Source organism: Lutra lutra, chromosome 14 (assembly GCF_902655055.1).
Source record: "Lutra lutra chromosome 14, mLutLut1.2, whole genome shotgun sequence".
NCBI lineage: Eukaryota > Metazoa > Chordata > Mammalia > Carnivora > Mustelidae > Lutra > Lutra lutra.
In genome coordinates, this window is record NC_062291.1 from 82,551,097 (window position 1) to 82,576,463 (window position 25,367).

The 25,367-nt window shown below is 45.2% G+C and overlaps 1 protein-coding gene across 1 annotated transcript; it reads right to left on the bottom strand.

Annotated features, from left to right (window-relative positions):
* Positions 1-799: 799 nt before the first annotated feature.
* On the bottom strand, positions 800-12,076 carry TEX36 (testis expressed 36). Its single transcript, XM_047702831.1, has 4 exons — positions 11,844-12,076; positions 7,090-7,221; positions 6,159-6,239; positions 800-1,607 (listed from the first exon to the last, which is right to left on the bottom strand). The coding sequence occupies exons 1-4, from the start codon at positions 11,892-11,894 to the stop codon at positions 1,311-1,313; spliced, it is 561 nt and encodes a 186-aa protein (XP_047558787.1). The 5' UTR covers positions 11,895-12,076; the 3' UTR covers positions 800-1,310.
* Positions 12,077-25,367: the final 13,291 nt, after the last annotated feature.

Consider the following 25,367-nt stretch of genomic DNA (forward strand, 5'->3'; position numbering starts at 1 on the left):
GAGTGCGATACAAAGGACCATTGAGTGGGAAAAGACATTCCTCCAATAATCAGAGAAATGCAAAATAAGAAAACAAGTAACATGTTTTTGTCCTTACATATCCTTAAATATCTAAAAGTTAATTTGAGGGGCACTTAGGTGGCTCAGTCGGTTAAGTATCCGACTCTTGACTTCAGCTCAGGTCATGATCTCAGGGTTGTGAGATCAAGCCCTGCGTTGGGCCCTGTGCTGGGCATGGAGCCTGCTTAAGATTCTCTCTCTCCCTCCACCCATCCCCAGCCCCTCATTCTCTTTCTCTAAGTAAATAAATAAATAAATGATGATTTGAGGAGGGACAAACTGAAATGCACAGATACCATTGGTAGGTGGCTGATCACTTTACTCTTAGGTAATTTGGGAGTATTTATTAAAACTTCAACTGTGCATCTCATCCAACCTGGCACTGACAGGGTAACTTCTCAGATTCTACTCCTGAGGAACATACAAACATGCATTCAAAGAGATTGATCAAAATGTTCTTGTGGCACCAGGTCAGACAGCAAAAAAGTGGAAGCAATTCAAACGCTCACTAGGAAGATAATGTCTAAACACATGGTGCATCCGTTTTAGGGAATGCAGTGCAGCTGTTTGAAAACCAAACTAGTCTATTCATACTGACACGGTAAGAACTCCTAGGATACATTGTTAGATATCAAAGGAAGTTCTAGCACACCATGGGCTGTGGAACAGTTTATGTTCAAAATTTATATGGAGTGATACATATGTATATGATTCTAAGTGCACAGAATAAAAACAAAAGGTTAACTTACTTCTGGGGACAAGACAAAGATTGCAGATGTGATGAAATCAAGGGGAACTCCTGGTACCTCTGTGTTGTTAGAACTTTCAGCAGGAAAATGTGATCCTATATCAATTACAGAATTTTTTAAACTCCCCCCGGAAGGTAACGTGGCAATTTTAAAGTTCATTTTAATACATTTTTCACTTAAAGCACTTTTCATTGCAAGTGTATATATCTTCACATATCTTTATTTTCATAAGAACTTGAATGTTTTCAACCTTACTAAAAAAACAGAAATATGTTAAAGTGGGGAGTGGTAACATAATGTGTAGCTTTTCTGGTTTCTCAATATAAAGACTTTCATCTCTGTGTTATCACAGCAAGAATATTTCACCTCTGCATTAAGACATGTACAATCTCTAATCTCTAATTTAAATAAATCCTATGTCAACTAGTAGGACTGAACCAGAAAACAAATGTTCAGTGCGATACCAATATTACAAAACTCATCCATAACCTTCTGGAAGGATTAGGGCTCCAGTGAAGAACCAACCTTTTTGTCAATAGCAAACTTTACTTTTGGAGTCTTTTTCAAAAACTCTGTATAGCTTTTCCGAGGAATGAATTTAAAAGACTTCCATATCTCATTATAATGTCTTGGGAAGCGTCTGAAAATTGGGAGCACCACAACTTCTCGATAGACATATGATATCTGGTTATTTGAAAAGCCGTCAAGACAAGATGGAATATGGTCACACGCCCAGAGATTGAAATTTCTTGAAGCATGTTGCCTTTTCTCTGGGGAGATCTTCCTCCGTCCCAGGCCCTGGGAAAGAATTATAAAAAGATTAGGAGAAAAATATTCAAGGTCACAAAGTTCTGGGGTCTTCAGTGAAACCAGTTACATGGCATCCTAGCCTTAACACACGGTATGGCAACCACTACAAGAGGTATATCCTTTACCTATTTGCTAAGTGTTGTACATCAACAGTACGCTGGAGGCATTTTGTTAATGATTCTTGCCGTCTTCCACTTCCACGAAAGGGACTGGTCTTCCAGAGACACGGGGGGGGGGAGCCAGAGAGACCACAGCTGGAAACAGCCTATTAGCCAGCCTGGGCTCCCGGGCACCCTGGGCAGGTTCTCTGCACCCAGGTGGCTCCTCCATGAATCTGCCCCTGGCGGCATCCCAGCATTCAATGGGATAGATGGTTCTCCCTCTAAGAAGTCCACAGAAGCTGGATTCTTTCCCGAGAAGGAAGCAACACCTTTGGGGATCTGCCCACAGCCTTCCTCATTAACACTCAGGACCTCCCACATGAACCTGAGAACAGCTCTGTACTCAGAATTGGGCTTTAGATCTGATCATGATTAGAAGACAACACTATGCTCAGACAAAAGACGAGGAGAAAAGACACATTAGATTACCCAGACTTTACATTACGGAGCACCCTGGACTCACAATGGAGCAATATCCGATAATTCCATGGTAAACAGAAAAAAATTGCAAGTTAGGAACTGTCTGTAGCAAAGTGAGTTTGTCTTTTCATAAGGACTGGTATCATTCCAAGTGGCAGCAGGTGGCAGGCCCAGTTAGGGTAATTTGAAGAGAGTTTAGTAATGGGACTATCTGTGGGGCCCCCCACTGGGACAGTAAAGAGGCTCCAGGTCCAAGGGGCTTGAGAGGAAATGAGGTCCCCACAGATCAGCCCCTGGTGCCAGGGGAGAGAGAAAGGGGGAGACTGGCTCTGGAGGCACAGACAGAAGGTGTTGCCCAAGCACCTTTCTAAAAATGTACCTGCAGATACTCCAGAAAAAAATTAAAACCAGATAAAAGAGACAAAATGAATAGAGAAAGAGCTACAAAGAAAGGAACAAGTAAAGCTTGTAATTAAGTCTAACTACTTACTGAAAATGTGACTATGAAATATATTGAAACTTCAAGTAAGAATCCACAGAAAGAAAGGAAAGAAGGGGAGAAAGAGAGATAGAAAGAGAAACAAGTCTGGAATTGAAATCCCAGGATTTCAGCTTGACTGCTTTTAACCCCAAGAGGTGCCACTTAACATGAGCCCATGAAAATGGCACCTTCATGACTGGGAAAGCACATGCTGGCTTTCAGCACAAGAACACCTAGAGAGGAAAGTGAAGGAGGTCAGTACACTGAAGAACTTGCCTTATTCTGGAGGGAAAACCTATAGATATTAAAATTCATATGCATAGAGTAATAGTGTCAATGAATTTCTTCAATATTTACATTTAAGGGTAACCACTAGTAAACAAGAGAAGTCAGGATGAGCAAATAAATTCAATCTAACAAAGTCAGGAGAGGGAGGGAAAAAACAAGAAACAACGTGCGAACATGGTAAATAGGAAACATAAAATGAAATAGCAGAAATAAAACCCAAAACACAAATTATATCAATGTGAATGGGTGAAATTTTCATACAAAGAAACAATGACTCTTGGATTTTTTTTTAAAACCATGCTCTATTTTATTTATGATTTAAAAAAAAGAAAAGCAACACCAAATGACTAAAAAGTATAAGGACAAAGGAATAAACCATAATGAAAGTAATGACTATTATCAAAAAGAAAACAATAGTGGCAAAGCTAATATTGCAATCTAGAATTTATGGCTAAAAACAATAAGGTATGTAAAGAGAGATCCTTCATTTTGATAAATAATAAAAGCCACCAAGAACATAAAATATTCATGAATTTTTATGTAGAAAGATATGGCATTAAACTATATAAGGCAAGGGGCGCCTGGGTGGATCAGTGGGTTAAGCCTCTGCCTTCGGCTCAGGTCATGATCCCAGGGTCCTGGGATCCAGCCCCACATCAGGCTCTCTGCTCAGCAGGGATCCTGCTTCTCCCTCTCTCTCTCTGCCTGCATCTCTGCCTACTTGTGATCTCTGTCTGTCAAATAAATAAATAAAATCTTAAAAAAAAACTACATAAGGCAAAAAGAATTTAGAAATTCAAGAATAATCTTAGAAGGGAAAATTGACAGATAAAAACAAAAATGAGGAAAAGGTTGGGTGGCTCAGTGGGTTAAGACTCTGCCTTTGGCTTGGGTCATGATCCTAGGGTCCTGGGATTGAGCCCCACATCGGGCTCTCTACTCAGCAGGGAACCTGCTTCCTCCTCTCTCTCTGCCTGCCTCTCTGCCTACTTGTGATCTCTGTCTGTCAAATAAACAAATAAATAATCTTAAAAAAAAAAAAAGAAAAGGCTATGAAGGATTTGAATAACAAAATTAAGACTTTAATTAATAAAATGAAGAACTTTGTAATCAACCGATGGGAAATATATGTTCTTTTTAAACACCCATGAAACACTTATTAAAATTAATCAGGTATAAGATAACAAAGATAGTCTTTATAATTCAGAATCCATATGCTATAAAAATTTAACCCATTGAATTAGATATTAGCAGCAAAAGAAGATCTCAAAAAATTCTAACCATGCAGAAAATTCAAAACATTCTTCTAAATTGTTTTTAGAATTAAAAATTAAATCATAGACTATTTGAAAGCAAATAACGAAACTTTAATTAGTAAAACCGTTGGGATGTAGCCAAAGCAATAACCTGAGGAATATTCATAGTTTTAATAAGCTTATTAACAAAAACACTTGCAAGTATATGAACTAAACATGCAACCAAAAAAGATTAAAAAGAACAGCAAAATAAGAGTATTTTAGGAGTTGTTACAGCAATAAATTTGAAAAGAAATAGATGAATTTTAGGTTAACACGTATCAGCAAAATCTACATGAGAAGAAATCAGTAGAATAGATTAATAATCAAAGAGAAATGGAAAGGGTAAAATCGTAAAAAAACAAACAAACAAAAAAACTTACTCAAAAAAAGTATTAAATCCAAATAATTTCATGGGCAAATTCTATCTAACTTCCTTAAACTGAAAGTTCACATTTTATCTAAACTATTCCTAAATGTAGAGAATGTTGGAAAGCTTCCAGTTTTTTCCATGAAACTAACATAGCTCTGACAAAATATTTGTGGTACAGTCCTGTTTATCACATTAACAAGATACACACTTTTATATATATGTTTGCATGTAGATTGCAAAAGTTCTCCAATTTTACCCACCAAACCATTATTGGAGAGCCGTCAAGGTGGCATTATGAGGAGGAAAAGTAAGAGTGCAAGTTTTTTTCAATTGTATTTAATTCTGTACTGTTTGAAAGTTGTAAAGGACATACGTTACTTTGACAGTTTAGAAAACCATTTTAAGCCCTCATATATTCATATATTAAGCCCTCCATGTAGAGAGGCTGGCAGCATGGATATTCTGGATCTGTATTCAACACTCTGCCAAGGGCAAATCAGAATTTTTAGGTTAAACCACTTCAGCTGAGCTTAGATACGGCAGCCTAGAAGAAAGAGTGACTTTGGGCAAGTTTTTGGGTTCCTTGTTATCAGGTTCCCCATCTCCAAATTGGGGACAATAAGAGTAATTAGCCAGCAGTGTTGTCATGACCATTAAATGAGATAGTATGAGATGCTTACATATGGTATATTTTTAATAAATGGTTGTTTTATGTACATCATCCTCATCATGGACGTTCAGATTTGGTAAGAATTCTCGGAGATCACTGGGTCCACCCCTCTACTTCAGATATATTAACCCTGCCCTGTCCAGTTTGATAAGTGCCAGCCACATGTACACTTCAGATGTGGATTTTCCAAATGGAGGGCGACCAATCTGGATTTTAAAGGCTTCGTTTAGGGAATGTAAACTAACTCAGAAATAATGTTTATATAGATTACATGTTGAATCGATAATTTGGGGAGTTATGTAGTTAAAGAAAATATATTATGAAAATTATATTTTCATACTAGAAAATTTACAATTACATATGCAGCCCACTAGATTTCCACAGCATGGTGCTGTGTTCACCACCACTAACAAGTGCTCTCAGACTCTTCTCTCTCCACTGAGGGCAACTCGCCACTTCTGGGGAAGGACAGCACCAGTGATTGGGAAGTCCTCTGTATTATGTAAGCTCCCCTTCCTCTGATCTCTCCTTGTGGGGCGTAGGGCTGCCTATCAGAGACACACAGGCAACCCCTCCTTCCCAGGACAGATCTTCACAAGAAACTCATGAACGAGACAATTTATGAGAAGACACGTTTTGAAGTAGGAAGTGCATGCAAACATAGGCAGAAGGACTATGCTTTCTGGTGCAGAAAGTTGCATGGAACTTTAAGAGGTTCATGCATTTTTTTTTAACCTGTTATGAGGCATTAATTTTGACCTGGTTCCAGATTTTGAGGAAAGTCCTCGACCTTCACCGTACCTCCCAGGGGCACTCCCAGTTGGACTAGTAACTTGGAGAGCAATACTCACCGAGTCCAGGTAGCACCCCGAGCTCTGCAGGCTGTGCCGATTGTCGTGTACAGAGAAGGGGAAGTTATTATTTACTGCTTGCTGGAAAAGATCGAGGGAGGGGATGAAAAGACTCACATCAGGACCCCAACATGCTTTCGAACCAACACACAGCAGCATGGAAAGAAGAGAGAGGAAGCAAAGGGACGTTATGTAAGAGAGAAACCAATCACTGGAAAGAAGCAAATGGCCCAGGGCAATGAGGTCGTGGGTGTGCGCACCAACTCAAGGCTTTAAAACTCGACTTTATTGGTGACCTTGTGGAAAATCTTAAGAATCCTCTTTCTTTTTTTTTATATTCATATTTTTTATTTTATTTTATTTTTTATTAATTATTTTTATTAACGTATAATGTATTAAAGAATCCTCTTTCAAAATACCTTCTTTGGAGGCAAAGAAGGAAAAGCGTATTGGTTCGTGGAATTGAAAGCTGGTAAGGACCTTTGAGGCCATCAAGACCAAACTTCTTCATCTGACCAATAAGGATTCTGGTAGACCAGAGCACCAGCCCAAATAGGCAATGAGAGTTAGCTAAGGGTGAGGTTCGCACCGGCTTCCTCTTTAGCCCACTCTATGCCCCTGAAGTTGCTCACAAACTGGCCGGGGAGGCAGAATGGGCTCGTTCATGATCTGTGAGCTGTAACCAAAGGTGATGTTCCTTGTCCACAGAGGAGCCTAACCTGATTGTCTGGACCAGGAGCGAGTTCCTTCTAAAGATTATTTGGGGTGTCACAGGGACCAGGTTTCAAGGTGGGATGCTACCTGCATTTAGGGAGCAGGAGATGACAAAGGAGTACTTCCTTCCGAAGAAACGCCAGAATTGCCAGTGGGGCTGCCCCGGTGGAGAGCCACAGGGACGGGGGGCCCGGGCCTGCACTCCAGACTCACTCACCTTCTCCCGAACTTTGTAGATTGGTGGTAGCTTCCCCTCCACTTGCCGAGACAAATGTGGGTGGTGGGGCTCCTTTAACATAGCGCTTGTGCTGGATTCTGGTGTCTTCTGTGTTAGTCCAATCTGAGGGAACTGGAAAACCAGCACATGCCGTGATTAAAACCAGACACACTGTGTCTCCAAGCGAAGTATTGGGGCTTCCTCCGTGATGTGATTAAAATGCCATTTGGGTGCTTCTGGTGTGCAATGGAAATGGCATAATTTTTGTAATTTTCAAGTATTCTTTCCAAGACAAAAAACACTGTAATGGCCCCAGGTCATCCCTGCCAGCTGTTTCCAGTTACCGGGACCACCCCCACTGCACCCTAGCCTGGAAATGCTTCCGCCCTGGTAAGGGGCGTGTGGCCTGTGAGTGCCAGCATGGGCCCCTGAAGAGGCGCTCCCCAAATGGGGGCTAAGGGTTCAGCCGGCCTCCTGCAGGGGGGACGTGGTGCTAAAACTCACTTGAGTCTCCACTGAGAAGGTAGAATGGGAGGGCTGGGAAAAGTCCATAAGGGAAAAATAGGGGATAGGATGCAAAGCATAATAATAAAGATGATTTGGGGAGGCTGCTGGTTTCTCTCCATGAACACGGGGCAAGGAAACAGGTCTGGGCAGTGGGAGGAATTCCCCAGAGGGGCCTCCGCCCACCCAACAGAGAGCTCTGGGCATGGGATGACCTCTCAGAACTGTCCTGAGCAGGGGTGAGGGACCGGGGCCTTCCTGCCCGCTCATGGATCAGTCACCAAGTGTGGGTTGCTCTAGAAAGAGGGGTGACTTCGAGGAGGCAGCTGCTTTCAGCCAAGGCAGCCCTAGTGTCAGAAAACGGAGGAGGTTCTGGTTGGGGAAGAAGTATAACATGGTGGTTGGGTCACACACTATAGATCAAAGGTCCTGAGTCCAATCCCGGCTTTCTGTCCTGTAAGGTGAGCCTGATGCAAGACACTGAATTTTCTAAGCCCCCATCTCTTTATCTGTAAAATGGGAATAATAATACTTATTTGACAGGGTAGCTGAGATTAAAAGGAAAAATGCATGCACCAGAGAGTACCCTATACCTGCTAGCAGATTCTAGCTTTGCTCACAGCTGTCGCCTCCCTTCCCCTCCCCAAACCCCCCGCCACACCTCAGGCCCCTGCTCCCTCCTTTCTGCTGGATTACAAGGAATTTAGCCAACACCGCCTTTCTCCCTTGTTCCTTCTCACGTCACAGTTTAACTGTGTATGCAGGTGGCTTCCGTTCACTGCCTGCATGGAGTGTGTTCGGTATGTTACTATTTCTGGAAAAAGGTGGAGGCGTTACACCCTACACGTGGTGCCCTTGCTGGGCTCTCCTCACAGCAATGAGAAGCAAGGGGCTAGGTGACACACAGCCACTAAGCCATTCCTTAAACACAGTCCTGAGTGGAAAAAAGAAAACCAGAAGGAGACCTATAACCCTACACCATTTCTGTAAATAAAGAATCCATGCACACAAGATAATACCTGATTTACAGAACACATCCAGATGAAAAAACTCCCAGAACACATTTTTGAATGACTACAGGAATGAGGATCAGGGCAGTGAAAAACCACACACCAGTGCCAGGCCAGCACCCGCCCGGAGCCCCAACCAGCGCCCCAACCAGCATCCTAACCAGCACCCAGGCTCTCCGGGAGACCTGCACAAAGAGGGAGGGAGGAGGGAACGAGGAAGGAGGAAGGCTTTCTTTTCACCATCGTGCTCTACTATTTAAATGTTTCTTAACTAAGTGCAGCATTACATTACTCTTTTCCACAACAAAAATAATTATATCTGTTTCTGATTACGGTTGTAATATATACTCATGGTTTAAAAAGATTCAAACATAGAAACATAAGGAAGTCTTTCTCATACATCCCTGTGGGCATGAACACCCGTGTCTGTGTATGTATGGATGTGTGTAGAGACAGAGATAATTTTGCATGCATAGGGTCATATCATACATGTGGTTTCTAAAGATCATGTATGCCGATTTATTGAAGAGTAACTTTTGATTCCTTTCTCCCCCTCCCTTTGTCGCCCGGCATGACAGTATCCACGGCTGAGTGTTCATGTCCACAAACTCCGACCCCTGCAGACGGGCTTCAATTGGTTTAAAAAGTTGGACCATAAGATGAGTAATGTTCTGCAGTTTTTTGCTTTCCCACTTAACAAGGTACCCTAAACATTTTCCCAAGCCAACCCATATATTTCTGACTCATTCAGTGCTATTTTGTAATGTTCTAAAACAATTATTTTTCCAAAGTAAATAAAAAATACAAAGAACCTCCAGACCCATAACCTTTCCTTGCTCCCTTTCTCCGGTCTGGCTATGTCAACACTCCTGTCTGGGCGGCTTTGGAAAATCAGGCGGGGGTGGGAGTCATTCTAGCGTCAGGAATGATCCCTTTCCCCAGTTAAATGACGGCCGACTTGAGTTCATTTGTATGCTGGACATCTAAGGACTAAATCACTAGGGGGGAAAAAGTCTCTAGCATTTTAATTTCACTCTTTTAAAATATATATTTAATGGTGATAACATGAGAACTGTGAAATAAACCCTTCTGGTAGATATTGTAACCATGAAATATAGCTTTGTAACTAGTTGGTGGTGAAATTTTTGCTGTGTTCACTCACACAATGACTGCAATATTAAGCAGGAAGGGAAAAGAGTATGAAAAAAAGCTTTTCCTGCCCGGCAACAGCCAGATTACAACCAGCAAGGTCAACTGCAAAATGACTGTCACCTTTAATGTGGCAATTACTGTCCTCCCCAGTGGGCTGCTGCTGACTCAAAGCCAACGATTTCTTGAATTTTCCCAACTGGCCTGCAAGTTACTTTGGGAAACTTCATGATCAGCACTATTCTTTTTATGCTCTGAGGTGCTGGCAACAGAAGGGACCCACCCCAAACACTCAAATCAGGCTTTGGGTGGCAATGCCTTTCCCCCTGAGCCCTGGCTCTAGGCACAGTCCTGGGATCACAATATCTCCCCAAACTCCCTGGCAATAAAATTGACCAGGTGACCCAATGAGATCAAAGAGAAATCTGTAGGGCAGGGCTCTAGGATAGCTTTGTTTTCCCCCCATGAAAAGGGACCAAATTAACCAACAGGAGCCTTCCATCTTTTCGTCCATTGACTTCCCCCTCATACCCCCCTGAGTTGAACAGTCCCACACCAAGGATGACATGAAAGAAGGCTGAAAAGGACCGGATAACCTCCAAGAGCATCTGTCCCACCCCCGAACTGCCTCCTTCTGAATTTCTTGTTGCTTGAGAAATACAAACCCTTATTTGGTTCACTGTAGTCAGCTTTTTATGATTCTTGCTCAAACACGATTGTCACTGATATTGTAGGTGATAGAGAGGAAGCTACTTAGTCTGAGAAACTTGTATTTTTCTCTTCAAGACTGACTCCTGTTACGTAGTTCATCCTATTTCCCATTTTACTTTGGCTGCCAGGAATCTCAGAGCCAAATCTGATGATATTTTATAAATTGCAGTCATGTAAGTCCTATGGCTGGTGTGTATACTACACATCTTCCCAGTCTCAGCCTTTTATTCTTAAATGTATCCAAACTGATTCTGAATTTTTATTTTTTTATGATTTCCTGCTTTATTGTGAATATTCTCTATATGTTACTGTAAATCTTTGAGGAATGAAGCAGGGTATACAAGAAAAAATAGACGTATATGTATAATATTAATATACAGAATAGTTAATAAGTATTGAGTGGTTACTCTTTTTGTGTGCACTATACTAAGCTCTCTATTGAATGGTCTCATGGTCCGCACAATAGCCCTATAACCTTAGTACACTATGCTCCCATTTAACAGACAAACAAACTGATTTAAGAGTAAGCTGTTTAGTCAAGGTCACATCCAGGTGGGTAAAGTTAGTTTTTGTCGGCTTTTTTTTTTCTTTAAGATTTTATTTCTTTTGAGAGAGAGGGAGAAAGAAAGAGTGCACAAGCAGAGGGAGGGACTGAGGGATAAGGAGAAAGACAATCTCCAGCAGACTCTGCACTGAGCGGGGAGCCTGACTCGGACCTCGATCTCGTCACCCTGAGACCATGACCTGAGCAGAAACCAAGAGTCAGACACTTAACCAACTGAGCCACCTGAGAATCCCAGAAAGTTAGTTTTTTAAAGCCTTTACACTGAAATGTTCAGAGGTGTTTTCTATTTTTCCTTTTCTTTTTAAACAAAGACTGTTAACTTTTCCATGTATTATAGCTCTAATGCAATCAGTAGGTAAAAAGACAAAGATCCCAGGACCCCTGGAGTTTACATTCTTGGAGTGGATATAATACAGTAGATTACATAGTATACTGCAAGATAGATGTTATTTTAAAAGAAGAAGAAGAAGAAGAAGAAGAAGAAGAAGAAGAAGAAGAAGAAGAAGAAGAAGAAGAAGAAGAAGAAGAAGAAGAAGAAGAAGAGGAGGAAGGAGAAGAAGAAGAACACACAGCATTGACGGCTTTGTGGACATTCACGAGAGCGCTGAGTGTTTTACACACAAGAGTTGTTTCATGCAATCCTCCCAAGGATGCTACGAGGGTCCTATTTCACAGGTGAAGGGACTGAGATCAGGGAAGAGATTCTTCAAGTGATGCCACATGAAGTAGCAGCAGCAGGGTCTAGACTCAGGTCTGTGACCTTGACCACACCCATGTGGCCTGAGAAAGGCCAGAGAAGCCACCATCTTTCTTACCCATCTTCCGTCCTTATCTAAAGCTGGGTTGAAGCGTCTCCCTTTGGCCATTTTCTGCAGGAAGCGAAGGTGCCTGAGGTCGTCTCCCTGACCTCTTCACTGCCTCAGAAATTCTGTCATCTGGAAGACACTCCCCCTCCTTGCTCCTGACCTTCAGCCTCTACAAGGAGGGGAGGGTCCAGGGGACCCACTGTTGCCATAGAATCAGAGCTCTCATCACAATGGGGGAGGACGGCGGGGCTTCTAAGCCCTCGGAGGGTTCCTGCCAGGGTACTTACACCTGCTGTTCCCCAAGGTGGAAGGCAGAGAGTCACCGGGTCCCAGCTGCAGAACCCCTTTAACAGATCAGACAAGTGGGGACAAGACAGCCTGGAGTAACAGCAGACTTTTATCCCCCCTGAATCCTCGAACTCGTGACATTGAGTAACTATCTGTCCCAGCTTCTTAGTTTCCAGAGAAGTGAACTGAATCCAGGCAGGAGATGACCTTCTCCTCGGCGGGATTGTGACACCCAGGCCCCAGGGCTCCCTCACTGTCCCAGCTCAGATCTCCATTCCGAGGGCCCCTGCTGCTTGTTCACCTTAGGACACACCACTGAGGCCACAAGGAAGCAACCGTTGTGAGCAATCGTGAAACACTGGGTGCTGGACTGAACTGAATACTTTCATGCGTTTTTGTCTTATTTATGCCGCACAAGCACCTTTGGCATTTACAAATGAGGAAACAAGGGCCATGCAGCCAACGGAGTTGGCACTGGGTCACAGGACGGCTCAAGAGCTCCCGAGCCTTCCCCAGGGCCAGCTCACCTCCCCGGTGTGCACAGGCTGCCCCTGAGAGCTGGTCTTTCTCTCTGAGCCCAGATACCCAGACCTGCCTCTCTCCTACTCAGCAATGTGATTTCTGCTTCTCTTGCCCTCTTTCTCCTTTTTGAGATGTTCTGTCTTCATGGCTTTCTTGGCTATTCCATGAATTAAGAAGAGTAAACATCTAGAGGAGAATCTGTCCGGCACCTTCTCATCCCCTAATCACCAAACCGGGCATTCGCACAAGACTTGCCATGTCAGTGACACAGGACCTCTCCCCCCGCCAGTGCTGGTGGCCTAGAGAGGTGCGCTCCTGGATGTGAGGCCTGGGGTGGCACCGTTCTCTGGTGGCCACAAGGCCAGAGTCCTGCAGTAGGGGTGGAGGAGAGAAAGACGGAGAGCAGCGTCGTCCCGTGCCAGGGAGCCTCTGTGCCAGCTCCAGACCGACAACCCTGCCATGCAGGGATGGGCAGGCCCCCTGGGTTTCCGCTACCTGCTGACCGTCCCTGAGGTGAGGCTCCCTCTCCTTCTCACCAGTCCACTGGTTGTCCTCCTTGTGGCCCGGAGGTGGCATCTGGGCTCCAGGCGGCAGGGTGGACAAAGGGCTTGTCCCAGAGTGTGGGACTGGACAGGTCCCGGCCCCGGGTGCATGGTCCGCTCTCCTTGCTGGCTCAGCAGCTTCTTTCTAGGGAAGCCTCCCACCCGCGGCCGTGAAACGCTCCCCCCCGGGAGCCGCAGCTCCGTCCCGGTCACGTCTCAACTGAAGAGAGGCTGCCACCTAGGCTTTGTCCTGGTGGGGTCTTCTTCCGGCAGGTGCTCCATCACCAGGAAAGAGACAGAACAAACTCCTAGGACAAGCAAGGCCTCTGCCACCCGGATGGGTGTGAAATGCTCTGATCGGTCATCTGGACGGCCCTGACTTCCAGCAAGGTCAGGCAGGAGGCGTGTGCCGACTACTCCTCCGCACGGCGGGGACAAAGGCAGTACACGCCATGAGAGCACTTCGGAAACTGGAAAATACTTTGCAAAAGTAAGGAGGGACCCATGTGAAAGGCCTGTCAGTTTTGACTAAGTATTTTCCTATCCGCTAGTCATTGCTGCATGTGACTGCGGCATGGGTGCTGGTTGTTTCCTTCTGTACGCCTTCCACGTGCCGCGTCGTTTCCCGCCCATCTGCCCCCCATTCTACGCCCTGGTCACTGGCCTGTAGAGACTGCATCACCCGTCCCCACCCTTTGGCTGTGGTTGGACTCACCCAGTAGGAAGAACCGGTGGGAACTGGGAGGTCAGGAGAGCAGGGCACGGGGTGCTGGTCATTGGTTAACAACCAGCTCTCTGGGGAACTGTCTGATTTGTAGGGGTGTTTGTCAATTTCCATGGTATAAATACTTCTACTGTGATTTTTTTTTTAATTTTATTTATTTGACAGAGAGAGAGAGATCACAAGTAGGCAGAGAGGCAGACAGAGAGAGGAGGAAGCAGGCTCACTGCTGAGCAGAGAGCCCGATGTGGGGCTCGATTCCAGGACCCTGAGATCATGACCTGAGCCGAAGGCAGAGGCCTAATCCACTGAGCCACCCAGGTGCCCCCTACTGTGATTTTTAACCTAACACCAGGGACACCCCACAGGTCAAAGGATTGATCTCAGGCTCCCTCCCTTCCAGGCCACACTTAGGAAGGAGCTGTGTTGTTGGATGGACACCTACCACTCTGGTCAGTCTGGTGGCCTCTCTACCACAGCCCCTGCTCTTGCTGTCAGCAGCGACCTCTCCCCACCCCTTGGGCCTTGGGGCGGGCAAGGGTCTTGGCTCTCATGGGTCCTTGTCATCCCCTGAACCCTGCCCACGTCTCTAGAAGGAGATCCTTCATGAGACTGTGTTCTGTCTTGGAGTGGGCCATCTGGTTCCCACGGGGACACAGACAGGAGCCCACACAGGCATGAGCCACAACCTCCACTTAGTCAAGTGGAGGGACTCCCTGCAGTCACATAGCTAATATAAGGACCTACTTAGCCAGAGCGACTCCATCTTGGTTAAAAGCCATTTTTTTGTTTGTGCAGTAAAACTTAAACTGACCCTGTCCCCCTCCCCCCAGAGAAACTTACTTAGAAGCAAGTCTGGGAAACCAGTAAAATATGGTCAGCTAGTTCCTGTTAACAGAGCCCAGAATTCAAGGACGAGTTGGGCCAGGTCGAGACATCCAATCAGTAAAAAACACACTTACTTTTTCCCTAACCACCAAAGAATGTAAACCCTGCCGTTTGGGCGCCAACCTTGAACACCAATTCTGACCAGAGTAATAGGTTGGGTCAAACAGCTACTATAGGGTAAATTGTAGTTCAATTGGCCACCTGCGTGTGACCTAACATGACTACAATCTCACTGGCCACCTATGTGTGGCCAGACTTTTGCTCTATAAAAGGTAGTCTGTAAGATGGGGAGGGGTCGCTCTCTTCAGAGACGGCCCTGGCTGGTCAGTCTGACTTCTAATGCTTGGCATAGAATAGAGCTTTAAATAACTTTCACTTTGTCTCAGTCTCATTTCATTTAATAACGGACCTAACATTGGGGGCTCTCCCGGGATTAAACAACGAAAACTGAGCCAGCATCAGAATTTCTGGGAAAAGCCTCTGGAGGTAAGATCCTGTCTGTCTGTCTATCTGTCTGGTTGCAGAGCTCCAGGGGTATGGCCCACTGGGGAGAAACTGAATTCGGTATTGCTACCCAGGGCTGGAGTGGATGCGGGGATGCCCCATCCCTCCACTAGTAGATCGCTAGGGGGTTAGAGTCCCTCTAGGCGGTCACAGGGGGTTCGAGTCCCCCTAAGCGGTCACCAGGGGGTTCATGGTCCCCCAAGGCAGCCAGGGGGTTCGAGTCCCCCTAGGCGGTCAGAAGCCTCGTTTTTTTTTTTTTTTTTTTTTTTAATTTATTTATTTGAGAGGCAGAGAGAGAGCATGAGAGGGGAAGTCAGAGGGAGAAGCAGACTCCCCATGGAGCTGGGAGCCCGATGTGGGACTCGATCCCAGGACTCCGGGATCATGACCTGAGCCGAAGGCAGTTGCTTAACCAACTGAGCCACCCAGGCGCCCCAGAAGCCTCGTTTTTGTTGTCAGTTGTGCTGTTTGTTAAATGTATGGGAATTTTGTCTGTTGTGTTGGTTGTTAAGTTTATGGGATTTTTGGAAGAGGCATCCCTTACCCCTGGCTGGAGGACAAGGTCCTCATCTGTGAGGAGAACTGGCTGCCTTTGCAATCGGATTCTCCCTTAACTTCCTTTCAGTTCTGTCTTCACGGCCACGCCGGATCGTTTGTCTTTATGAGTATGCTCTTGTTAATTGTTGTAAGTGTATTTGTCTTGTTGTGGACTGAGGACGTGATGGGACAGACACAGAAGACCCTTCTGTCTCTGATGATTGACCACTTCTCGGGTGTTAGGGAAAGAACTCATAACCTCAGTCTGGACGTACAAAAGGGAAAGTTTCGGACTTTCCGCATGTCTGAATGGCCATCCTTTAATGTTGGATGGCCCTGGGAGGGCCGCTGGATCTGCAGTTGTCTTTGTCTTGTCTTTTTGTTGTCTGTTGTCATTTATTGTGTTTGAAGGAATGGGGCAAGCGGAGAGTAAGGGGACTCTGACTTTCATCTCTCTGTTCCTCCTAATAGATGTGGGGCTTCTCCCCTACTCATTTCGTGTGTTAAGGGCTATAACTGGAGCCAACTGGGGTTGGTCTAACTCGAGACAGAGATCATAAGGAATATTCCCAAGCAGCTACTGAAACTCCCTTTGTTTCAGGGACGTTCCCTGTCTTCTCTGGCCCGATATGGACTGCCTAACCCCTCCCCTTTTGCTGGCGGGAAAGCATGGCATCTGCTCCTCTGTTGGGGCTGATGAGCTCTAAAACCGGGAACCCTTTCTCTGCCTCCTGGTGGTACTTTGTTCTGTTCTTCACTGTCGGGAAACAAGAAGAGCCGCCCCGAGACCTGACACCCCCCACTCCGGATCTTCCCACCCAGGTCTCAGGTAAACATTCGAAGCGGAATGGGCCCAAGTGGAACGTAAATCTGTATTTGAACTAAGTTAAGTTTGCTGGTTTAATTAAGATAAACAGTTCTTTAAAAAGTTACAGTAGTAGATGTGAAGCTTTTATTCTGTCAAGGTTTACTGAAGGTCAGATAAGCTCATGTTATTTGTTAAAATCTGTTAGCAAAAGATGACTGAATTGATGGTTAATTGTCTGTCTCAAAGTTTTAATGGATAATTGTTAAAGTAGCTTTCAAAGTCTTTGGTAACCTGAAAGTTTAAAGTTTTGGTTGGATGACAAATGGAATTAAATTATGAACATCTAGGTCTTAACCAAATGGGATAAAATGCTAAAGCACTGAGTACTTGATATAGGTTTGTGCCTTTGACTTCTTACTGCAAAGAAAGGAAGAATAAACATGTTTTATGCTTAACTGTTTCATAATTTGCCTTCTAAAGAATTCTGTTGTAACTGTTCACAATTGGTTTATATTTAGTCTTCACTAGAGATTAAGATGTTTCTAAGAGTACAAAATTCTGGGGTGCCTGGGTGGCTCAGTCGGTTAAGCGGCTGCCTTCGGCTCGGGTCATGATCCCAGGGTCCTGGGATCGAGCCCTGCATCAGGCTCTCTGCTCAGTGGAGAGCCTGCTTCTCCCTCTCCTTCTGCCTGCAGCTCTGCCTACTTACTTGTGCTCTCTCTATCTCTCTGTCAAATAAAGATTTTTTTAAAATCTTTAAAAAAAAAGTACAAAATTCTGCTAACTGTAAGGCTGATGGAAATGAGGAAAGCAACCCTATATGTAGAAAAGTAGGAGATATGTAAGAAAGATTTAAGGAATGAGAATACATTTTGTTAAAGGTAAAAGAAGGTAATTTTGTCCTAAATGAGTTGGTTGTTTGGAAGAAATGACTTGGGACAAAACCTGAATGCAAAAGCAAGTTGTAGAAGGTCTGTGAAGGGAAATCTCCGGAAAAGGAATTTTAGGTATGGTCAGGATGTACTAAGATTAATTGTACACACAAAAAAGAGGGCCTAAGAGAGTGAGTAGTTTTGTCTTAAAGTGGAAATACCTGATTGCACCAGAAAATAAAAGAAGATTAACTTGAGGGTCTGAAGTAAGTTGTAGAAGGCTTGGGGGAAATGACTTATATTTGCCTTGCTTTATAAGTTTGAAAGGATACAATGAACTATGTTAAAAATTTGACCATATTAGATCAGTTTTGGTGGATTTATTCATAAGAAAGAAAAAAGACTAATGAATCTTTCCCTGTAAAATGTTTCTGTTCAAATGAGACATAGAATTTAAGAAAGGAAGACTAAAGCCCTGTGTCGTGGCAAATCTATATTGATGATCCACTCAAGTACAAAGTTTTCCTGGATTAGTCAATCTGCTATTAAAAAGAAAATGTAAATAGCTTTCTCTTTGCCTGCGCAGAGAAAACCCAGTTTCTATGTTTTGTTTGATTCTTTTATAAAATAAGTTTTGTCTTAAAGGAGAATATGAAACTAAACAAACTAAAAGATTATAATGTTATGTCTCTTAATGTTTTGTCTCATTTTAAACATTACTGGTTCTCTAATGTTTACTCTTCCAGACTAAAGACACTCTTTTTCCTTACGTTATCTGTAACTTAGAGAAATGGAAAAGTATTCATTTGTAAACATATCAAAGCAGTCAACTTTTCTCTCTCTCTGAACCCTCTAAAACTCAAAACGTCTCAGCAAGTATCCTTTCCTCCGTGGTGATCAGTCATTTGCATAAGTTCAATAAGAATCTGTTCTCCTTGTAACAGGACACTATTAGAAACACTGGTTATTTTACCAAGACTTTGACTGGAAGGTCATATTTTTTAAAAAGACTCAGATGTGACCAGACAGCTTAAAGGAACTAAGGTTGCCTTTATAAAACCTGGAGCCATAAAGCCCTTTGGAACTGTGGGCCTGATACCTTGCTTACAGAGTTCCCGGCAGCCTCACCAGGTGAATAAAGAATGTCACTTCCTGGCAGGATACTTCGGGAACCTCAGGAAAAGGAATTCACCCAAATCCACAGGTATTGCAGGCATGTCTGATGGCAAGTATATGGCTTGGCTTCTGGACTGGAGAAACTATTATAAGTTCAACCTAAAGATTCCTTATAAAAATTCCAGCAAAGCAGATTCTAAAAGATCTATATGATCACTCACTGTTCTTGCTGAGCTTATGTAAATAATTAGGCCAAGTCTTCCTCAAAGACTAGAAGAAATTAGTAAACCAAATAGATAAGGGCACTCATTTGGGGACACGAAAACTTAAAGAGCTTATGGGCAAACAGTTCCAGGTTTCTAAATTAGAGCGTATGGCTCAGGATGTGGTTGATAAATGTGCTCAATGTCAGGCAGTAAATGCGGGAGGAACTAAAGTGGGAAGAGGGAAAAGAAAAAGAGGTAAGGAACCAGAAATTTATTGAGAAATAGATTTTACAGAGATGAAACCGGGAAAATATGGACACAAGTATATGTTAGTTTTTGTGGATACCTTTTCCGGCTGGGTAGAGGCTTTTTCCGCCAAACATAAAAAGACAAGAATGGTAGCCAAAAGCTGCTAAAAAATAATTCCTAGGTTTGAGCTGCCTCTCATGATTGGGTCAGACAACAGCCCTGCATTTGTGAGTTCAGTCCCACAGACATTGGCCAAGGCCATGGGCACTAATTGAAAGCTACACTGTGCCTACTGGTCCCAAAACTCCAGATAACTAAAATAATAATAGACCAGATGGGAAAGGGTCGCCCTCTTCGGAGGCGGCCCTGACCAGTCAGTCAGTCAATTCTTGAGCCTGTAAGCTGGGGCTGGTCGCTCTCTTCAGAGACGGCCCTGGCCGGTCAGTCTGACTTCTAATGCTTGGCATAGAATAGAGCTTTGCATAACTTTCACCTTGTCTCAGTCTCATTCTCCTGGCCAATCAGTCTGACTTCTAATGCTTATCATAAAATAAAGCTTTAAATAACTTTCACTTTGTCTCAGTCTCGTTTCGTTTAATAATGGACCTAAAACTAATACGTGGCAGAGCCTGAACTAGACCCCAAATGTCCTGAGGCCAAGTTCAATGCCAGCATGTGCTCATTTGGCTGCTTGTCCATGACTCTGCCAAATTATTACGCAGTGACTTCGGGGAGGATTGCTTTAACTCCCTTTGTTTAATTGGCATAAAACAAGGCCCATCTAAATTCCTACCTCTTGGCCAAATGCCCCTCTCTGGTGACCTCTGGAGGTCAAGGCCAAAGGGCTGAGGTCATGGGCTGCCGGTGGCCCTGGGCAGCAGCACTGCATGCATGATGGGGAAAGGGGGGGACACTCGCGCAGAATGTGCTGCTCCCACACCCAGGAACTGAAAGGAAAGCAAGAAGGATGGGAGAAGCCAAAGACTTGGAGTTTAAAAGTTAGAACCAGGGCCATTTCCAGCATGGTGTTCCACGGGCACTCACTCTGTCTCCACCAACGAAGCAGGAAATGTTTTAGAACGGGAATCTCATTTCTTTTTTTTTTTTTTTTTTTACTTTTTTTTTTTTTATAAAGATTTTATTTATTTATTAGAGAGATCACAAGCAGGCAGAGAGGCAGGCAGAGAGAGAGGAGGAAGCAGGCTCCCCGCTGAGCAGAGAGCCCGATGCGGGGCTCGATCCCAGGACTCTGAGATCATGACCTGAGCCGAAGGCAGCGGCTTAACCCACTGAGCCACCCACGCGCCCCGGGAATCTCATTTCTAAATACACTTTGCATCTCCTCTGTCTTCAGTCATCCGCTCTGTCAAACAAGGACTATGATTGCCGGTTAAGGTGTGTTTCAATTTTTCCCCTTTGAATGATTGCTCAAAATTCTAACAAATTTGTCCCAGGAAGTCAAAACTGAATAAAGAACACCCCTGCCAGGAAAAATAAAATCCCACTTCTCTTCAGCTAGGATTTCTCAGTTAGAGATTGGGCCAGGGCTGCTGCTTGGTGGTGCTATTATTATCTGTGAGTTTGGAGTTACTGGCCTGAGCTTTGTGACCCTCCCCAGTTCGCACACAGGTCCCAGAGCGCGCAGGCGCCCGAGTCACTGGGGCCAAGGTCAGCAGCGGTCCACGCTCCCTCCTGGCCTGAGCTCTGCCTGTGCTGGGCCCCTGCCTAGAACACAGGGGCCAAGAGCATGCTAGACACCCTCCGCACAGACACTAGTGAGCGTGCGACAGTATTTATTCCATCAGTCCACAAAGATTTACCGGACATCCACTGTATGCCAGACCTGTTTCCAAATAGCACCAAGGCAACCACCGACATATAGGAAACAGCGAATTTACCTGTTTGTCTAAGGATCAGTACCCCCAATTATTGGTTAACTGAGAACTACTTTCAGCAAACTTTCTACATTTACAACAAATTGTCTTGCTCAATTTTCTTTAAAGATTTTATTTATTTGACAGAGATCACAAGTAGGCAGAGAGGCAGGCAGAGAGAGAGGGGGAAGCAGGCTCCCCACTGAGCAGAGAGCCCGATGCAGGGCTCCATCCCAGGACCCTGAGATCATGACTTGAGCCGAAGGCAGAGGCTTAACCCACTGAGCCACCCAGGCGCCCCTTGCTCAATTTTTTTTTGACTTAACAGTTGTTGTGTACTTTGACTTTTAGATCTTGCACATCTGAAGTGTTAAGGAGTTTGCGAAAGGTAGATGTGTCTCTCTCTCTTCCGTGCAATAGGCCATTCCTTGTTAAATTAATGATGGGAGAGAAATCTTTTGAGGGACAGAAAGGGGTGGGACTAGGGGCGCTCTGCAGACATGTTCTCACACGTGTGTACATCTGAGTCCACCTGGGACGCCCCCACAAACGCTCAGACCTGCCCACATGGTCATCATTCCGGTGTCACTCTGCCAAATGACTGTTTCATCTTCGCGTCGACATCCACAAACTCTGGGCAACTTCACTTCCGTCTGCGTGTAAAATGTTGCACACTGAGAAATTCTCAGGCGTCTGCCAGACATTACAAAACATATTTTCGTTTCACCCCACGAAGGTAAACTATCTGCAGATAGCAACCGGATCAAGGTGACTCGACTACACTTTTTATTATTATTCATGATTTGTATGGTACTGATGGAAATTTTAATGGACGCACAACACGTTTGCACGCCGTCTGGAAAAGCACTCTTGCATCTGTAATGGAAGCACATTTTGGGTTGCAACCCTATGCTGCAGACTCTCTGGAAAATTAACTGCATCTCTCTCCCTTCTGCTCAAGAAAACAATTCAGTGGATCCAGACGGCTAAGACTCTCTGAAAGACAAAAAGAAGAACTTCACCAACTGGGAAGTTTATGGAATTGAAAAGCAGATGCGAACTCACTGTAACATTTACAAAAACCCTTGACTCTGCCAACGGGCCTGATACCCCAAATTCAAGTTACAGGGGACATTGTCATTGTAAGGACCGAACAATTTGATCATCTTGCCGAGACATGAGTTGCCATAAACCTTTCAAATGGTTTCCAGAGAAGCTTTTGGGTAATGGATACTTTGGAGACTTGGTCACTCAGAGAAGGGCCACCATCTGGCAATTGTGCTGGAGACGCTGATGGATGCAGTAAAGCCTGCCACTGTCCTCATGCAGCCGACCCTCCTCTAGACAGAGACGTTGCCCCACAAACGATGGGTCGTGACTCAGAGAGGCACGGGGTGCCCCGGACTGTCTGACAAAGGGACCTGAATGAATGTGAAAGGATCCCAGGGCTGTGAGGAAGACGTGGAGAGAGAAACAAGGGCAACAGGCCAGGGAAGAGGGCAGTGTGGGACAGGCAGACGGACATCCTGGTGCCCTGGCGGTGGGCACAGCTTAGCTTGCTCTGGAAAAGGAAGGGAAGCCAGTGTGGCCTTCATGCCCGTGGGACGACTCTGGTCAGAGCAGAGGTTGGAGGGAGGAGCAGAAGGCAGACCACTCGGGCCGTCCGGGCAGTCCAGAACGGCGCACAGGCACCTGCCCTCCATGACCTTGACCAGACAGCCAATGTCACCAGGAGGCAGAGACCCACGGAACAGGCAGCAATAGCCTAAAAAGCCTCTTGAGAACTTTGGCTTTTTTAAGAAGAGCACCTTAGAAATGAGACGTGCCTGAAATGCCCCGGATGCATGGGGCTTACTCTTCCTCCAAACGCTGAAAAAGACAAGCAGAAACCTGCAGTTCGGAGCCCGTCTCTCCCCTCGTTGGGACCGTTATGTCTGTTTCCACGCGTGCGTCTGCGTGTTTGCAGAGGTGGACGCCAAGACGCGGCGCTTCGCCTTCGCCCCCTGGAAAGACAGCTGCTCCCGTCCTCTCGCACTTTGAATGGGAGAGCCCTCCGAAAACACGGAATAAAAGACAGCGGTAATTACAAGTGTGGTTCAAAACGGAGAGCACTAAAATGGAAAATGCCAGTCTCCAGAATCGTGGAGCGAAGCGGCAAAATAAATATCTATTTTTCAGCTGAAGAGAAAATGAGCAGTGTCTCGGAACACGACGGAAAGTTCATCTTGACCCCAGCCGGTGCAGGAAGCAGCGGAGTCAGGGTCCCCAAACGGAGAAGAGATCTGTGGGCCTTTTCAAAATTCCCTTTATCCTCTTATTCTGTACTATAAAACATAATGGAGATTTCATCAACTTGGCAGGAAATTGCGAGCTAATAAAAGAGCCTTGTTACAAAGATAATAAGAAGAGAAAAGTCATAAAAGACAGACTTGAGCTAGGTTCTGGCCTTAGGCCCTCCTTTCCCCAGCTCGGCGGGGACCCGAGGTTCATCAACTCAGTTAATGGTGTGGATGGCCACCAATCTGTCCTTCCTTGCTCCTGCTCTTTCTTCACATTCTGGGACATTTCCGCCCCTAGGGGGTGCCTTGCAAAGGCCAACAGGAAATCCATACAGCATGAAGCCTTGCCATGTCGCCTTCTGCACACGTGTCACCTGTTCATTCGCTCAGTAAATGACACCCTGATGGAGGAACCAAACAGGATATGGCATTGAAGCCATCGTCGATAAATCCCTTCACCTGAGGGAGGACTGCTTATTCCTCGTATCCTTCTGCTCCCTCTCTGGCTTCCAACTTATCTTGTCACCAAAACACCAGTCATCTCTTTTTCCCCTACTCCTCTCCAGGCCCCAGGCCTCACGTTGGAGTTGATGAGAAATGCAGATTCTCAGGTCCCTTCCCAGACTACTGAATCAGAATATGCACTTTCATAAGACTCCTAGGTGATTCGTGTGCACATAAACATTTGACACGTGCCACCGTAGAGAGTCACATCTGAGCCATGGGTTCGGAAAGCCGTGTGGGCATGTTTGACCTCACACCTGTGGATAAACACTGCAGCCTAATCCCTGGACAATGACCACTGTCCTGCGAGATTTTGAAAGATTCAGAAGCCAAACAGGAGGTTTAAAGGGCTTACATTTACCCAGGTTTTCCTTCGGGTGCCCCAACCCTTTCTAGACGGTGCCATACAGACCTACAGAGTGCTTGACGTGGAAGGAGGCAAGTGAATGATGTTCCTCCCCAGAGGACCCTCAGACACATGCTGTTTCTTTGCACAGTTACATAAACATACTGCACTGTGGTTGTCTTAATGTTTAATTTAGATTGCTGCCCCATTGATTCAACTGTGGCTCGGGCAAATGAGAGTGAACCAGATTCATGGCTCTGCCATGCCACGGTCCAGTCGTCCTGCCTCTAAGAGAATGACCACATCAGGGCCGTGCACCTAATTAAGCACTTAGTCAATAACCCACTCCCTCTGGACTGAGCCATTTGCTTTATCCATTGTGGGAACGAGATCAAGCTGGGCAGTGAGTGTGGGTAATTCATGCAGGAAGAACTCATTTTAGGTGAGGGCGGAGTGATTGGAATTGGCTGTTTCAGAGTCCGAGTTGGAGAGAAAGCGCCATCCCTCCTCGGGCGCTTCCAGCACCTTCACAAAGGCAAGGCGAGGCTTGAAAGTCCAGCCTGCCAGGGGTGCAAGGGTGTGGACCCCGAAGGGCCAGCCAGACCTGGCCCCAGAGAGCTGGGGACAGACGCCATCATTGGTATGCACACAGTTGGCTGCCGTGGGACTCCTGGAGCCGTTCTGTGTGCGATAAGAACTCTGCATTTTATCCGAGGTCTCGAGACAGCTTACTGACTGCACTGTCTTACTGTACGGCACATAATAACATTGTTAGGGGAAATGTCAGCGAAGGCGCTGAAGGGTGGAAAGACGCGAAATCAAATTTCTCCTATGACAATGGCTTGAATATCTGTTGGGTTTTTGCTTCCACCAAATGAGGCTGCAGGTTCTTTTCAGGCTGATTCAATCGGCCCCTGACCAGTGTTCATCCGGCCAGCCTACCCAGCAGTCAGCACATTTTAACAAGCCATCCGCTCATCCTCCTCTCAGAGAGGGGTCTGGAACAGGCGGACGCTGTCCCAGTCTCTTCACAGAGAAATCATTTTCGTAACATCCCGAGCGTCCCAAGCCTTCATGGTATATTCTTTCATGAGCCATCTGCTGGGGTGGATGCGTCCCTAAGACATCTTCTTTCGCTGGCATAATTAAAAGAGATTCTCCTCTTTCGAACGCTGTGTTACATTTACATTCAAAGTTATTGTGCTCTTTCTTTGCCCTTGCCCTCAAGGAATTGTGGGAATTCAAGTTAATAGGCTTTTAATGGCTCTGTGATAACT

Excerpts from the sequence above, each read along its gene's own strand:
- TEX36 (XM_047702831.1), bottom strand. The coding sequence starts at position 11,894 with ATGGCCAAAGGGAGACGCTTCAACCCAGCTTTAGATAAGGACGGAAGA. Across the intron at positions 6,240-7,089 it reads TCTACAAAGTTCGGGAGAAG|CAAGCAGTAAATAATAACTT; the intron begins GTGAGTGAGTCT and ends GATCTTTTCCAG. Across the intron at positions 1,608-6,158 it reads CGGGGTGCTACCTGGACTCG|GGCCTGGGACGGAGGAAGAT; the intron begins GTGAGTATTGCT and ends ATTCTTTCCCAG.